At 36.2% G+C, this 18,210-nt stretch overlaps 1 protein-coding gene across 1 annotated transcript in view; it reads left to right on the forward strand.

Moving 5' to 3' along the window:
- Window positions 1-18,210, forward strand: part of LOC106869380 (transportin-3) — a 73,726-nt gene that overhangs the window by 24,430 nt on the left and 31,086 nt on the right. Inside the window, exons 2-7 of the mRNA XM_014915102.3 lie at window positions 9,161-9,250; window positions 10,941-10,982; window positions 11,955-12,026; window positions 13,832-13,905; window positions 16,532-16,595; window positions 17,382-17,474. Coding sequence (XP_014770588.1) covers window positions 9,161-9,250; window positions 10,941-10,982; window positions 11,955-12,026; window positions 13,832-13,905; window positions 16,532-16,595; window positions 17,382-17,474 — 435 coding nt within the window. The remainder of the gene's footprint in view (window positions 1-9,160; window positions 9,251-10,940; window positions 10,983-11,954; window positions 12,027-13,831; window positions 13,906-16,531; window positions 16,596-17,381; window positions 17,475-18,210) is intronic.

The following is an 18,210-nucleotide window of genomic DNA, read 5'->3' on the forward strand; positions in this document are numbered from 1 at the left end:
TGTATAAACATCTGCATATAGTTAAGAGGTTTACTTTACAGCCACAGGGTTCCAAGTTCTATGTTTGTATGTGTCAGTTTGGACAAATGTCACCTACCATAGCCTTAGGTTGACTAATGTCCCATTCCATGGCACCTTGGGCAAGTGTCTTCAACTATAGCATGAGGCTAACCAAAGTAGAGTAGATTTGGTAGACAGAGCCTCAAAGAAGCCCATTGTGTGTGTGTGTCCTTGTCTTGGCCACATGTGATAATTGTAAATGAATGTCACCATCATACAAGCAGTGCCATTAATTTTCAATATTCTGAAAAAGCATGTTCAGTATTACCTTGCTTGGAAACAGGTGAGGGTTGGCAACAGGAAGGGCATCCAACCATACAAAATATCCCTCAGTAATCTCTGTTTGACCCATGCAAGCATGGAGAAGTGGATGTTAAAATGATGATGTAGAGGGAGAGAGGAGAGGTTGGGATGGAACCATGGCTGTCACTTATTTTACATCCATCATTCTCTTACCATTATACCATTAACATCTCAACTAGCCTACACTTGTACCCTCCCCTACACCAATACCGTTCTCTACTGCTCAAGGCTCCCCTTTCAGACCACTCTCTTTCTACCGAATATTTGTATAACTGTCATAATTGCTCCTTTACTTGCAATTAGGTAGCTACTATTTGTGTCTCTCCCCTTACACCCTGCTGTTACTGTCTCTCTCTCTTCAGTTCTCCTTTACTGTTCTCTCACTCTCTCTCTCATACTTCTCCTTTCTCCCTTGCACTCTAGTTCATCTTCTACATTACCATCTCTTTTACCCACTCTGTTGGTCACATAGCCCTGGATAAATGGAGACAACATAAGCAGTGAAGATCCTCTTCTTTGTTGCAGAGTACAAGGCAACTTCACTTCTACTGGTGCCATGATAAAATGTATCCGGTGCATTCTATAAAATGGATGACAAAAAGAAGCATAAATATTGTAAGGTTGAGTGGAATTCTTTAGTCTTCTCAAAAATGTGCCCAATACATTCTGTAAAGTGGTTAGTGGTATGAAGAACACCCAGTCATAGAAAGCATGCTGCAGTATAAAGTACAAGTGAGTTGTGGTCTCCCAGCCATGCCTAGGAAGACAATAACTCCAAACTGACTTGGAGGGTGATGAACAATCTAATCTATTCCAGAATAGGTTGGATGTGAAATGATGATAATAAGTGCATATGTATGAATTGCTTTTGTTAAACAAAACTACCTTATGGTATTTAGTGCCTTTGGTGAACTTTAGCATTTGATAAATAGAGATTGATAAAATAAGTACCAGGCAATTCCTGAAGTTGATTATGTAACTATATGTGTGTGTTTGTGTGTATATGTATGTTTCTGTATTTGCTTTGCAAGATTCTTGATGTGAAAATCATGTGTTGAAACAGATATTATTCTTGGGGATGGTCATATTTTGCCAATTAAACACACACACTATATATTCGGTCTTCACTTCAGCTTTAATATTATCATTTTAGTTTCTTTGTCAAAGTTCTTTCATTACACATCCTGTGACCTCTTCAGCGACTCTATCCCACATGTCTCTTGTTCTGCTTATTCCATTTTGTCTTGAAAAGAACTGATAAAGAAACTAAAATTGAGCTGAAGTGAAGGCCAAATATATTGTGCATGTGTTTCATTTGGCAAAATACGACCATCCACAAATATAATAATAAATATATGTATATGCCATTCTGTTCACTGCTACAAATGTACCATTCAAGAAAATGTCTTTATAATTAGTTTTCTGTGATCAAAGGGTGGTTTGGTCACCTGATTGAATTAATAATATCACATTTTAGGAGAAGTGCATTGTATAAAGATTATTTTTGATCACAAGTTCAGCTGGAGGATAAGTAGAACAATTAGCCAGGAATAAATCTTATACTTGACATTTAATCCTGGTTTCTTGCTGCTACTAAATATTTGTAAACCAAAAGTAATATAGTCACCCCTCTCGAGCCAGTGATGGTGAATATCTTTCCTCATTTATGATCAATAAATGTCTTATCACCACAAATGTCAGGGCTTTTCTTAAATAGCATTTTTGTTACCAGCCTTCTGAATATTCACACTTGTCTTCAGGCAAGGCTGTGTGGTTAAGAAGCTCACTTTGCAAACGTGTGGTTTTGGATTCAATCCCACTGCATGGCTCCTTGGGCAAGTCTCTTCTGCTATAGGTGGCCAATGCTATACGAGTGAGTTTAGTTGATGTTTAGCAGCTCATCATAACTTAGCAGTTCAGCAAAGTAGACCTATAGAATAAATATCAGATTCATAAAAAAAATAAAAAGCATAAGTACTAAGATGAATTTCTTAAATAAACCTTTCAAGGCCCCAGCATGGCCACAGTCCAATGACTAAAACAAGTTAATGGTAAAAAAAAGTTCTGTTCATTATGATAGATTTTAGTTTTTGTTTCAAGACCATCAGTTCATTAAACAGTATATATAGGCTTAGGTGTGGTTGTGTGGCAAGAAACTTGCTTCCCGACCATATGGTTCTGCGTTCAGTCCCACTTTGGGCATGTTACCCCATGGTTTCAAGTTCCATCTCACTGCTTAGCACCTAGGTCGAGTGTCTTCTGTTATAGCCTCATACCAACCAATGCATTGTAAACATGAACTGTATGGAAGATCAATGTGTGTGTGTTTGTGAATGTTTACATTCTATGTCTTGCATGAAAGTGTTGAGCTAAAAGTTGGTGACATTATGTTGTTTCCTGTCAAAAACTTGTTTGCTAACTCTGTTCTTTTGAAAATGAGTGGAATAAAAACTCCTTTACTTGAAAAATAGTTAAGGATTATCAGCAATCAGTGCATCTGGTCATAAAACAATGGCTCAGTAACAAGTATTCATCTAACCCAGTGGTTCTCCACCAGGGTCCATATGACCCTTGGGGTCATAAGATTCCAGTGTTAAAATCTATCAGCAATCAATTGATTATACTTCTACAATACACAAAATATTCCCACAATTTTTTAGATATTATTTCTTATAATATATAATTATAGAAATATAATAGGATTTTTTAAAGCATCAAATGACTAGGAGGGTTCATGCAAGTAAAATAGGAATCAACGGGAGTCCCTAGGAAACAAAAAATGGTTGAGAATCACTGAGCTAACCCATGCTATCATGGAAAAACCATACAAAACAAATCAACAAATAATGTGGCTTTATAGAATTGTTAAAACCCAACACAAAATGCAGTGAAACTACTGTGGAGAATTTGAGGGCTGGTTTTTCAAATAGAAATTGATGACTACTCACCACCAGACCAGCTTTGATGTTTGGGGCATGGACTCTACACTTCATCAATGACTGATGACTATGATTGTGGCATCCGTGCTCTCTGACTTGTCTCCCGGTTGGGCATTTGTCAAATTTGCAAGCTGCATATTTGGGCTGTAGCTAGAAGCATTACTTTGCCTGCTGGGACATTAGGGCTGACCACCAGTTGTGGTCAGCATTTGTGAGGGACATGGTGAAATTATTGGTCAGAGCTGGCTCAACCCACTTTAATTGAATGCTGCTGCAAATACATGTAAGTAGTACCAGACCTGCTTATGAAGAGTGCCTGTTCCCAAAAATCAACTTGCACATACTGACACATTTTGCTCACCAGTTTTAATTGACTGAAATAGATCTAGAAATCACCAACATGTATCCATTTGGCAGTAACAGTCTACATGATGTCACCCATTCGTTTTACTAGACAGCTATGAACCACACTTATGGAACATCTCCAAGAAATTGGTAATATTAAACTTTCATTGAAATGGCATCAACATACCAGGATATATTTGGGTCCCTTCTATGTTTTCAATTTCATTTCTACTAACATGGGCACAGGTGTAGCTGTGTGGTAAGAAGCTTGCTTCCCAACCACATGGTTTTGGGTTCAATCCTACTGTGTAGCATCTTGAGTAAGTGTCTCCTACTACAGCCTCGGGCTGACCAAAGACTTGTGAGTGGATCTGGTAGATGAAAACTGATAGAAGCATTGTGTTTATATATATATATATATATATATATATATATATAATTGAAAAAATTGGAGCCAACATGAAGGGGTATGGTTGGACACATATTTTTAAATCACTACAATTGTTTCCACACAATGTAATTCTCTAGGTGTGCAGGTACTTGATTATGCAACTGTTTCCCTGCATTGTGAGATCTAGTTGTGTTTCCTCAGGTGATACGTAAATATTGTCTCCATAAGTTTAAAATCCTCGGCTTCAAGAACATCCCTTTTGTCTGTCATGGCCTGAATTTAGTAGTAGTCACTGAGCTTATCAGGGTGTGTTGTTGCTGAAGGGCCATTGACAAACTGCTTTGAATGTGCCTGTGTTTGCCTTCCACCACCACTTGACAACTGGTGTTAGTGTGTTCACATCCCCATAATTTAGTAGTTTGGCAAAAGAGACCAATAGAATAAATAATAGGCTTAAAAAAAAGTCCTAGGGTTGATTTGTTTGACTAAAACCCATCAAGGTGGTGCCCCAGTATGGCCACAGTCAAATAACTAAAACAAGCAAAAAATAAAAGACAAGGATAGAATTTGTGTTTTATTCTTCCACAGTCCATAAAGTACCAGTGATTAACTTCATCCATGAAATGTCACTTTGTGCTTAAATTACAATTTATTAACAGAGCGTGCAGGTAGAATCATTAACATCTCAGACAAAATACTTTGCAGCATTTCTTTCTGGTTTTATGGTCTCAGTTTATATTCTGCCGAGGTTGGCTTTGCCTTTTTCCTTTTCAGGACTGTGGATTAATAGAATCAGTAGAGCATCTGATAATGTATTGGTGTATATAGTTAATTCTTTCTATATCAGTATCACCTGAGGGCAGCTTTGGCAATAAAGTACTGGGGTCAATCTAATCGACTGTCATCCCTTAACCACTTCCAATTGCCTAGCCTCTTGCTTATACTCTTTTACTTGTTTTAGTCATTTGACTGTGGCCATGCTGGAGCACCGCCTTTAGTCGAGCAAATTGACCCCCAGTCAAGCGATGTTGGGGGGACAAACACACACACACACACTTATATATATACATATATATGATAGGCTTCTTTTCAGTTTCCATCTACCAAATCCCCTCACAAGGCTTTGGTCGGCCCGAGGCTATAGTAGAAGACACTTGCCCAAGGTGCCACGCAGTGGGACTGAACCTGGAACCATATGGTTGGTAAGCAAGCTACTTACCACATAGCCACTCCTGCGCTTATATTAGAAATTGTTATTATTGTTGTTGAACTTTTGAAGACTGAGTTTTTAAATTTACCTATGTCACATTTTAGGTGGCTTCAACATCTATTAATTCCCTCTTGGCTTCTATTTATTAGAGTTTGGATTGGTAAGTGAATGAAAAGAGGGAGATTCAGAGAGAGAGAGAGAGAGAGAGAGAGTGCAACTCCAGTGAAGCTAAAACAGAATTTAATATATGCAAAAAAAAAAATAATAAATAAAATGTGAAGTTGGAATGGCAGTGTTTTAATATTTATCTGCCAAACAACCAGCAAGTGGCATTCAAATGATACCAGTTTCACATGGTCTGTAAGTTTACAGGCACACACACACACACACAAGTAAAAAGGTCAAATGCTAACAGGGGAAAGTTTTTATTTTATTTTTTATTTTTTAAAGGAAGAAAGACTAGTGCATGCCTTGTATGGTTCTTTGAATAATGTACTTGAAATAATGACCATCAAGTTGATAATAGTATTATTTCTCTTTGAAAAGTCACCGTTGGTTGCCGATTGTAGATTTGGGTCAAAATTATTTTGGTTGAATTATGTCCCTGGTTTCTGCTAATAGCCATTACTTTATCCCCCACCCCCACCCACTTCAGCATCATCTGAATGCTGTTATCACTCTCTTCTGTCAGATGTTGGCTTTTTATGATTTGATTTGACAAGAATAATCTTCTGATTTGTATGTCATAACTATCAGCTCCATGACATGTATGTGTGTATATTTGTGAATAAGTGTGAGTGTGTGTTTATTTGTGGATATGTGTATATGGGTTTGTTTGTAAATGGTGACTGGATGTATGCATATGTTGAATATAGATGTGTAGTTGTGTGGGTGTGTCTGTGTTACTGTGAAAGTATGAGTATTTAAAGAGTGTGTATATGTAACAATGTACTGCCTGTATGTATGTGTTGTGAGAATATATGGTGTGAGCTGTGACCCTGCATATTTATGTAGAAGCCTGAGTAAACACAGGCTGCACAAATCTATACACACACACACACACACACACATCCATTACATGTTGGTGCTTGTATCTATAATCTGTATATTCATACATCTGTATTTATGAATATATGTATATATATGTTAGTGCATGTATTAACTTGTATGTACTTATGTCTCTGTGGGTGTATACATATATTTATGATTGTGTGTATATATCTTAATGCTTGTGTCTATAATGACTTGTATGTGCTTACATCTATGTGGGAGTATACATTAATGATTTTGTGTAGATATGTTAGTGCTTGTCCCTATGATGATTTGTATGTGCTTACATCTATGTGGGTCTATACATATATTTGAGTATGTCCATATATGTTAGTACATGTGTCTATAATTAGTATGTACATACATTTATAAGTATGTTAACTCCTGCGTATATAACTAGTGTGTGCATGCGTGTATGTGTGTATATATTATACATATATATTCATACATTTATCAGCATGCGTATGTCTATAATAACCTATAAGTATATTCATCTTTGTCTATACATGCTTGTACTCATGCCTATAATAACTGTATAGGTGCACATGCATACATTTGTGTGTATATCTATTCGTGTTTGTGTGTATAATAACCTATTTGTATAGACACCTATGTAATCAATGTGGCTGTATATACATACATTCGTGTATAAATGTGTGTGTTTGCAGATATACCACTATGTATAGACACTGACACTACTGCATTGATATGCAGTTGCTGCACCTTGCTACTATTAGATATTTGTATTTTGTTTCACTGTAGGCTAACCCTGATCCTGTAGACTTATGATCAAAGGTGTTCCATCCATGACCACCACCTCTTTTATATTTTGAACCATAATGTCCAACATGTTGTTCTTTTTTAAGATGGTTGGATGTAATATGAGGGAGATTTGCCGAACTGGGTGTTCTGTGCAAATATATGTAGCTTGTAGCAGCTTCAGAAGCTACAATGGCTTGTCATGTTAAAGCTGTTGAATCTAACTAAAATGCTGTGCATGGTGACTTGTCTAGAGATGTGTAGCATGATTTAACTGTTGAAATTGTAATGGCTTGTAAAGCTGTTACATCTGACAAAAAAGGGTGTCTTATTACTGCTAGATAAACTTTGAGTGACTCTATTACAATGTGATTGGTTACAAAAGCCAGTCAACGACAAAGCATCAATGAAATGGGAACCTGTCTAGGGGTATTTAGCTTGTGGTAGCTGCTAAAACTAATGATTTCTAGCTACAAAATAGTTATTTCTGATAAAAATAGTTTAAGATATAGTAGCTCTGTTTTCAATATATTTTGCTTGGTACCAAAGGTAACGGCATTTTGTCAGGGTAGGACCTGGAAGATAAAATATGTTGTTTCTTTTATATTTAATACACAGCATAGTCCATTTTTGGATTAGTCCATTCCTTGAATAATGTTGAATTATGTTGTGTTAGTATCAATGAATTTGTCTGTCTGAATCATGGTATAAGCTACAGTTTTCAAAAAGAAATGTAAATGTATCCATTTACGCATGCTCACTCATATACTCATGTACCGTCAAGGGAGTTTTTATTAGGTCACACAACCTGAGGCTGTGGAGTCAGTATACACAATCTTTGACCCTCCCAACTCCTTAATGTGGTTTACTACTGACTCTGACTCTTCATGCAATGTTATTATCAATTCTAATATGCCAGTGGCAGGTTCAAACTCATAAACAAGTTTGTTGACAAATGGTGTAAATACACTTAAATCAGCTCACGTGCCACCTATCCAGACTGTGAGGTGCAAGCATTTCAGAATGGTTATTTCCTCTTCCGTCACAGAAACCAGATGGTGATGCTGCAAGCTGATAGAGACAATCTCTCTTATTTTATTCTAGTCGGTGTATGTCAGCTGGTAGCACTAATCAGTGGAGTTAGAACCTGTCACTGGCATATTCAAACTGGTAATAACATTGCATTTATACACCGCTTAGTGCTCCACCTTTGACTCTTCAGTCTATTGTACCATTCACTCTAACTCAATTTATGATACCATTTCTGATTCAAACCCCTTAATTATCGATTCTGATCCCTTCCCTTTCCCTTCACCCTTCCTCACCTCCTGCACCAATAGTGATTCTTTCTTCGCTACATCACAACTATAAATCTGTTCTTTTCATCATACTTTTATACCCTCTCTATGCCTAAAATTATCACAAACTTTCTCCTAGAGGTAATATTTATCCCCACTTAAATGTGGATGCACTGTTAGAACACATTATACTGTGGTAGATACCATGAAAATTGTATGGTATCTAGTCTTGAAAATTTGCAAGACAGCCTCACTCGTGTTGGTGCCACATGAAAAAAAAAAAAAACTACCTGTTATTCTCTGTTAATTGGTTGATACCATACATGAAAATTGTATGGTATCTAGTCTTGAAAATTGCAAGACAGCCTCACTCATGTTGGTGCCACATGAAAAAAAGAAAAAAAAACTATCTGTTATTCTCTGTTAATTAGTTGATGTTAGAAAGGGCATCCAACTGGTAGGAATCATGTCAAGACAGACATTGGAGTACAATGTTTCTCCGACTTGTCAGATCCTGTTGAACTGTCTAACCCATGCCATCATGGAGAGCAGATGTTAAATGATGATAATGACTAATCAAATACAGTATATACGGTCAATGCGAATCAGCTGGCCACATTTTTCACCTTGTAAACCTGTTAAAATTTGGAGCTCTGTTGGTGTCTGTGTCTTTGATTGTAGATCCACTTGGTCAGGAATAGCTTGGTGCTAAACAACAAATTCTTTGTGCTTTTTGTATTGGGGTGGGGAAGGAATGTAGTTTCGTTATTCTTCAAATTTCTTCAATTTCTTTCCTTTCCTATAGGTTTTTGCATGGCAAGTTGCGGACCAACTTCTGACTGTCAATCGAGATCTTGAATCCTGTTATTTTGCTGCTCAAACAATGAGGACAAAGGTTTGTGTTTTACGACTTTCTACTGTACCAGTCAAATACTGGGGTCAGTTATTTTTTTACTATATTTCCCATCAAAAAGACATTTATGGATTGGTACCATTAATGGTGGATGAAATGATAGTTGAATTTATCGTTCCTATCTACCAGGGGTCAGTAGAATAACCACTATCCAAGAACTGGGGTCAACTATTCAATGCAATTGTATAAACACAATGGTTCTTGATCTCATCCACACCATGATTTCAGTCACTTCTCTAACTATATATATATTATGTCACTAAAAGGTGTTCCACATTAGATTCACTGTTCCACATTTCTGATGACTATATTCGCTGGTGTCTTCCATCTTTTCCTTTAAGGGAATTTTAACTGTAAAACATTTGTGGGATCTTAAATATGAAGAAATGTTTGTGAGAGAGAGACACTCAGGAAGAGAGAGAGAGAGACACTCAGGAAGAGAGAGTGAGAGACACTCAGGAAGAGAGAGAGAGAGACACTCAGGAAGAGAGAGTGAGAGACACTCAGGAAGAGAGAGAGAGACACTCAGGAAGAGAGAGAGAGAGACACTCAGGAAGAGAGAGAGAGAGAGAGACACTCAGGAAGAGAGAGAGAGAGATGTGTCATCAATCAGGGGAAGTAATGAAGGTATCTCTCTGCAATATAAACATGTGATGGGTTATTGACTATTGGAACAGTGTTGGTCAAAATATCAGCCATTGTTTGTTAGAACTATGTAGATATGTCAGAGATGTATATCTAGTCTCATTGTAAGCATAGAAAAGTAGACATTAAAATTATATGTGTGTGTGTACGGCAAGAGAATAGAAAACACTAAGACAAAGTAAAAAAGCAAACTGTATTAGATCTATGCAAACACAGATTGAACCCTTTAGCATTCAGATTACTTTGTCAAATGTAATGCTTATTTATTCACATTGTTTTAAATCTATCATTCATTATCTTGTAGCTTCAAGACAATTATGATGTGATTGTTTATTTTTAGATAGTCATTGTACAGTAAATGTGAGAAGCCAGATCTGTCTGGTCTGAACATGAAACAGGTAGAATATTAGGGCAGGATATGGATGGTTTAAATGCTAAAGGGTTTAATATAACCTGTTGATTTGGTATTTTGGTTGGTTTTTACACATTGATATGTTTCTTCTCAAAAGGATAGCTGAACAAATCTTAGATTTGACTATGTCATCTTGTTTTCCCTAGATATTAGAAAAAGTAAAATATGTTCAGCCACACATACACAAATGCCTGTGTGATCGAGACCCTTGGCAATTTGCTGTGCTTGAGACGACACATCAAGCCAAGTGAAATTGTAGTCTTGGCCAGTGCTGGTGACATGTAAAGGGCACCTGTGTCGGTGACACGTAAAGGACATCTGTGTCGGTGACACGTAAAGGACATCTGTGCTGGTGACACGAAAAAGACATCTGTGCTGGTGACACGAAAAAGACATCTGTGCTGGTGACACGTAAAAGGCACCTGTGCCAGTGACACATAAAAAGTATGCACTACACTCTTGGAGTGGTTGGCATTTGGAAGGGCATCCAGTTGTAGAAACCAAGCCAAAACAGACTGGAACTGGCTTACCAGTTCCAGTCAAGCCTTCTACCCCAAAACGGACGCTAAATGAAATGATGATGTGTGTGAGTAATGCCTATATTTTATTTTACAGATACAATGTTTCTTTCATGAATTACCAGCATCATCACACACAGTAAGTACACCTTTTATTGGTTACCTCATCACAACAAGTACCCACTTTACTAGCTACACTATTCATTTTTGTCTCCCCTTCTTGACTCCCTATATGTATTTCAGGACAACTGCTGGTGAACCAAGGCATAAATGTTAACCATTTCAAGCTCATATCTTTTATCTTATTTGTTTTAGTCATTGCCTTGAAGAATTTTAGTTGAGTGAATTAACCCCAGTACTTATGTTTTGTAAAGCATGGTATTCTATCAGTCACTTTTGCCGAACTGCTAAGTTACAGGCACATAAACATACCAATACTGGTTGTTAAGCAGTGGTGGGAGACAAACATACACACATATATGATGGGCTACTTTCAGCTTCTGTCTACCAAATCCACTCACTAGACTTGGGTTGATCTGAAACTATAGCAGAAAACACTTGCCCAAAGTAACACACCCGAAACCATGTGGTTGGGAAGCAAACTTCTTACCACACAGCTAAGCGTGCACTTGTATTTCTGACAAATAAATGATTTTAGTTAATTTGTTCACATCAAGACTATAAATAGGTTTAATCTTTTAGCATTCAGACTACTCTGTCAAATGTAATTCTTATTTATTCACATTATTTTGAATTATCTTGTAGCTTTAAGATTTCAATGATGTGATTCTTCTAATTCCTGATTGTGCCAAGGAATTATCACCATTTTATGTCACTTGGTTAGAAATAGTGTATATCACTAAACAGCAACAACAAACGTTGTTTTTCTATAGCTCCAAGTTATCTCTGATTCAGTAAACTTAAGGTACTCCTGCCATAATCCTATTGTCTTCTTACATGGGCCCTCATAGCCAAATGTATTCCTTGTTTCATATGATGTTAGAGTGTGATGTGAATGAGTTTTTTTGTTTTTTTTGTTTTTTTTTTTGCTGCTATTTCGAGAAGGTTGAAGTGGCTTGTGTTTCAAGATTGATTTTCATTTATATTTCAGTGTTTAAGAGATTCCTTATTAAACCATGCCAGTAAAATAAATCCAGACACTGCACCTGTGATAGTAACTCAGGTTGGTATATCTTCCTAACATTGATTGATTGGTTTTACAACTTATTGTTATACACTTAATCATCTTGGTTGTAATGTTTGTCTCTTTTTTCCAGTTTTACTTGCATGATTTCAATGCTTAACCCTAACCATCTTGAGGAACTGTCTCCCAGCAGCAGTATCTTACCCTTTACCCATTTGTGGCAGGATAATCTCGCTTCTTTATGAACTATGGTAGTGCGTTCTAAAATGTAATGCCAGTAGAGGTGTATGGCTTAGTGGTTAGGGTGTTGGACTCATGATCGTAAAATTGTGATTTCAATTCCTGGACCAAGCAATGTGTTGTGTTTTTGAGCAAAGCACTTCATTTCATGTTGCTACAGTCCCCTCAGATGGCAAAAATGAGTAATCCTGTGACAGACCAGCATCCCATCCAGCAGGGAGTATATGTCATGGAAACTAGGAAACCAGCCCTATGTGTCTATAATGACTGAGGTTGTTTATCCTCTTTTCTATCCTAATGACTGATTAACAACTTACTCATTCATCAGGAATTCTCTCTCTCACAGCAATAAGTATGAATGTAAGAATTAATGTTTTTCGAATGAAGATAAGATGCTAAAATCGGAACAAATGGAGTCTGGTATCTTTTGCAATGGAATATTACCAAAGATTGGGTCTTTGGATTGATTTGTGCCACATTCCTAACAATGTTTCTTCACAACCTTCCACCACTGAACATCTTTCAGTTTAAAACATCTTTTGTTTTCTTAATTCTGTATTAAAAGGTGCTAACTATCTTGAATGATGAAATTCAAGAAACAAAGAAACTATCTCCAAAGAAACTTGTTTTGAGATTTATTGCAGTATATGGTTCTGACATCTTTAATAAGACTTACATGTAAAGTGTGTGCTATTTGTATGTAGGTGGCTACATTGTGTCCAGTTGTATACCTCTGAGTTGTGTACCTATATTTAAATAGTTTTGATTTATAAAAATTTATATATAATGTTAAAATGAATATTGTAATATGGATATATTTTGTTAAATTTTAAATGTTTATTTGGATTTAAGATTGTGTAGTGTATAGATTATATAAATAATTAAGTAGGATGAAGGAATTTGGTGAAAGTCAAATTCTCCTGTTTACCAAAAACATGTGCCTGAAATTTTTCATGGAGAGTTGGGTTTCCTCAGTGATTATATTTAACAGCTGCTGTATTATAACTGTACAAATGTAGCATAACTGGTACACAACCACTTGTGTCCAGTTCACTGTGCCTCCACCCTCCCTTCCTATCACTACCTCATCTCTTTTTGTCTGCCAGTATACTCTTATTCTTTTTCTTCCACACATCCTGGGGCCTGTTATTGCTCTATCTCTTGGGTCACATAGACTTCTGTCAGCTCTCTGCCATCTCAGTTACATTGCCTTGAATATACATTCCTATCTCCGAATACTGAGTACTCCTATCACTTCTGCCACTATCACATAACCCTCCTACCATTATTATTCATACCTCTATTGCTCACACTTCTTATTCTGTAAAGAGTGAGCAGAGACATGGAATTGTGAGGTCCCTTCAGTCATGATGAGGATATGGCTGTCTCTCTAATGCCAGTGCCAGGAAAAAGACATCCAATACATCCTGTAAAGTGTGAAGTTGAGAGTACCTTATAGTCTTGTTGAGGGCATGATTTATCACTAAATGACCCACCTGTGAGAGCTGACTTGTTCAACCCATACCAGCATGGATAAGAGATGTAAAATGATGAGAACTATACTCACACACGCAAACTTTAATTTTGAATTTTTTTTTTTACAGTTATCCCTTGCAGTTGCTGATCTTGCATTACAAATGGGAACATGGAAGCGAGCGGTTGTGGATTTGATTGAGAGGTTGGTATATACTTTCCTATTATTGCTACTACTAGCAATGTCTTCTAGAATCACCTTCACACACAGACATATGTATACAAATACATGTACTCATTTATCTCCATTTATGGGTGGACTATGTATATATCTAGATACACACATATATATATACACCCACATACACATTTATTTTCAAACATATGTACACTCACACATATGTCTATACATACATCTAACCATATTCAACAACACAGATATGTACATCCATAGCATAGAACATTCATGTATACAAGGATATACAGCACACATGCATACTCAGACATATAAGGATATACAAAGACATAAACAATTACACCTCTGTTTGTCTTTACACACATAGCAGGCATTAAACCTTTAGCTTTAAGATTTTGATGATGTGTTTGTGTATGTTAGAACAATATTGTAGAGGTACATGTGAGAGGCTAGGGCTGAACATAAAACAGGTAGAATATTTTGGCCGAGTATGGCTGGTTTAAATGCTAAAGTGTTAAGTATATTCCTTTTGCAATTCTAATCTCTGCTCCATCTTAATTACCCTTTTGATTCAGTACTATCAAAATTTGTCTTGTAACTATTCCCAGGGGATTCTTAACAGACTTCATTTATTATCACATCTTACATTCGTTGGACCACATTATATATATATATGTGTGTGTGTGTGTAATATAAATTAGAGATGGAAACAAAATAATAAAATTTAATTGCAGTGTGGGAGGTGTTTATAAGCCATTTAAAAACAAACAAAAACTGTTAGATTCACTTCAACATTTAAATTTAAATTGTCGAAATATTTTCGTTGCTTTGAAACTTTGACCTGTTCACTGACGGAATTTTGTCAGTAAACAGGTTGCAGTTTCAAAGTGACGAAAATATTTTGACAAATTAAATTTAAATGTTGAAGTGAATCTAACAGTTTTTGTGTTTTTAGATGGCTTATAAACACCTTCCATACTGCAAATTGTTTAATAATTAAATAATTTAATCATTAAAATGATAAATTCAATTCAATTTTATTATTTCTATATAAACAAATGACAACTCTAGTTATTATCATTAAATAACAGATTTTTTTCCAAAAATTAAAAATATTGTTTTAAATCCAATGAGGTTTCATCAGACAGACATATCTTGTTAATTATTTTTTGCAAAATATTGTATTTGTCTATGTTCAAATACGTCACTGGCCACTGAGTTACTTCCCTTAGCTGACTTTTGTTTAATTTATGCAAATAACCTAGACCATAAGTATGTTCTACTATTGTTTTATATAAGCCTAAGTCTCTTGGCTACTGAAGGTAATATCAGACAATTGTCATGCAGATGATATCTATAGAACCAGAAACACGTGTCCACATCTGTCCTCGTATCTTCGGACAAGAAGCCTGTCTTTTTCTTTAATTACGTCAACTTTGAGGAATTCTTGAATCTTGAGATTATCTCCCTTCTCAAGTGGAACCGGTCTTAATTGCCATTTGGTAATTATGATATATCTACTAGAGTCAGGGATAGTTTTAATGAATAAATAATGTATTTGTTGAGGTTTCACTGTTGTTCACAAGACCATACATTTATCCACATCTTTCCCCTGGAAATATTACAGGCCAACAAATCAGTCATCATTCTTAAAGTGCTAACTTTATTTAACGACAGTAAACTATAGCAGGTATCTGTTGACTGAAGAGTGTCATAACCAGAGACACAGGGCAATGCCAGTGACAGGCAATAAACTGGTGACTTCTTGGTTGTTTCATTGATACCTTTTTGATTTTTCTATCTATAACTGAATGTTTGGGGATGGGTTTTTTTTTCTTTACTTCAATACTTTCTTCTGTCTTTTAGTTATTTATAGTCATTTTACTTGTCAGAAGTTCAAATCAAAACCAATACGATGTACTTTTTTTTTGTATGTAATGTCAAATTTGGTTCATCTAAAGGCACAATGTGTGTCTTTGAGGTAATGATGTTTGATGAATGGCCACAATAATAATTAAGTAAGGCAGTGAGCTGGCAGAATCATTAGCATGCTTGGCAGCATTTTGTCCATTTTTACGTTCTGAGTTCAAATTCTGCTGAAGTTGACTTTGCCTTTCATCCATTCGGGGTCAATAGAGTAAGTACCAGCTGAGCACTGGGGTCGATGTAATTGACTTACCCCCTCCCTCAAAATGTGCCAAAACTTGAAACCATTAATAATACTAAGTTCAAACTGGAGCAATATGTAATGTTTTTCCTCAGCATCAAAAGGCCTTCAGAGAAAAATTATGTTAGTTATTCTATATCTGTGTGGTGAAAGACCTCTCAAAGACAGTGAAGGGACCATATGTGATCTTGCAATTAAATCTTGTAAGTGAAATTACAAACAAGCTATCTGTAGATGTTTGTTGAATGAAGTGTACCTGGGTCTGTTGACCAGTTTAGCAGCACCAACAGCCCTTAGGTACTTTTACTATGGTCTTAACTTTTAGACTAAGTCTCTCATCTGGGGATCTTTTTGCTACCAGTGTCAGAGGCCCTGCAATAAACAGTTTTAAATGTTGCTCTTCATTAAGCTATAAAAAACAAATGAACTAATTTTCTAAATTGAGTGATTGATATTTTTGTTATTCAGATATGGACAGAATGCACAACAGCTTCCGTTTCTACTGGAAGTGCTGACAGTATTACCCGAAGAGGTAAGATTTTCTTTATTCTTTATTTTACTTTATCAGTGAATACTGTGTCATATTTGTTTAAACCTAACATTGATGTTGGTAAGTTATTGCTAATAATTATAATAATAAGAATTCACTTTCTGAAGTGGACAAAGGTCAAGCTGCAGAACTTGGATAGACAAACTAGAAAGCTGTTTGCAATGCACAAAACATACCATCCTAAAGTGATACTGACAGGTCTCCCCAACCGTCCAAGACAGGAAGGAGGCAGAGGATTACTAAATACAGAAGACACTTAGTACTACAATAGATACTTGGGTGGAAAAATTATGTTGTGCAGAGTAAAGAAAGGATACTATCGGCTGCTGGAGATGCCCCCCAAAACTACTGCAATCGTTGGAGAATGCAAGAAGAGAAGAAACAACAACACATCAATAAATGAAAAAAACATTGGCTCTGGCTGATAGATGAAAACCTGAAATGAGAGACTGAAGCACTAATTATAGCTGCTCAGGAAATTACCATTAGGACAAATCTGATGTAGGCAAAGATCAACAAAACTCAGTTCCTATGTTTTTTGGGTGATAGACATAACCTTTTTTGCCAAAAGTGCTGTGGAGTGGAATCAAACCCAAAAACTTGTGGTTGGGAAACAAATTTCTTAACCATACAGCCACTCCTGTAAATTATTATAGTTCTTTACTATGTCGTAGTGATGTTTAACTAGTGTTAATATTTGGTGTAATTAGATTATTATTATTTTATTATACTGATATTTCCATTTGCTTTAATTCTTTCCTACTGTAGATCGGTAGTAAAGCTCTACGTCTTGGTGCCAATAGACGGATGGAAGTCTCTTACGATCTGCTCAAAACCTCACCAGTTGTTGTACAACTTCTAGTAAGTATATAATCATTCATAATTAGTTTTATTCTCTTGTTATTGTCATAAATTAATGTTGTCTAGCAGAGCTAACCTATGATCAAATGTATTATAGCTATAGCCACTAATCTATTTTTGTCAGACATAGTCTATCTTGGATTATATTATCTACTGTGTGCAATTGTTTAGACAGTAAGGTGTCATTTGAGAAAGAGATTTCACTATTTGTAGCAAGTAAAGTAAACTTTTGATCCTTGACTGTCTAAATGGAGTCCTTGCCTGTTGAAATATTGAGGCCTGCTGTTTGGTCTGAGGGTAACTCTATTCAGCCAGCTTCAGGATCACCTTTCAGTAGCCCACACTTGAAAGCTATCTTGTGTAGTTGCTCCCTTGTTAGTTCATGCTGTGCATCAATTAATTAATGCGTTATATGATGTATAAATGTGGAAAATGTTGGCTTGTTTAGTTTTTGTAAATAAATTGTGCAAGCAGGTTTTCATTCCTATGTAGTAGGGCTGAAAATTTCACAGGCTTATCATGATATTCTCATGGAATGTGACCACATGAGGTTTACATTTCAACAGTCACCATTGCGGTTCACACATTTCTTCCATCGATGTTTGCAGTGCTTGGATCCCATTAGTGAAAAAGCTTTCATCCTCTTGGTTAAAAAAAAAAAATCATCAACAGAAGATATAACGTCACCATCACTACAGTACTGATTCACAGCCAAGTGTTTTGTTTCATGTTGGGG

The sequence above is a fragment of the Octopus bimaculoides genome, chromosome 15, assembly GCF_046866305.1.
Source record: "Octopus bimaculoides isolate indiv1 chromosome 15, ASM4686630v1, whole genome shotgun sequence".
Classification (NCBI taxonomy): domain Eukaryota; kingdom Metazoa; phylum Mollusca; class Cephalopoda; order Octopoda; family Octopodidae; genus Octopus; species Octopus bimaculoides.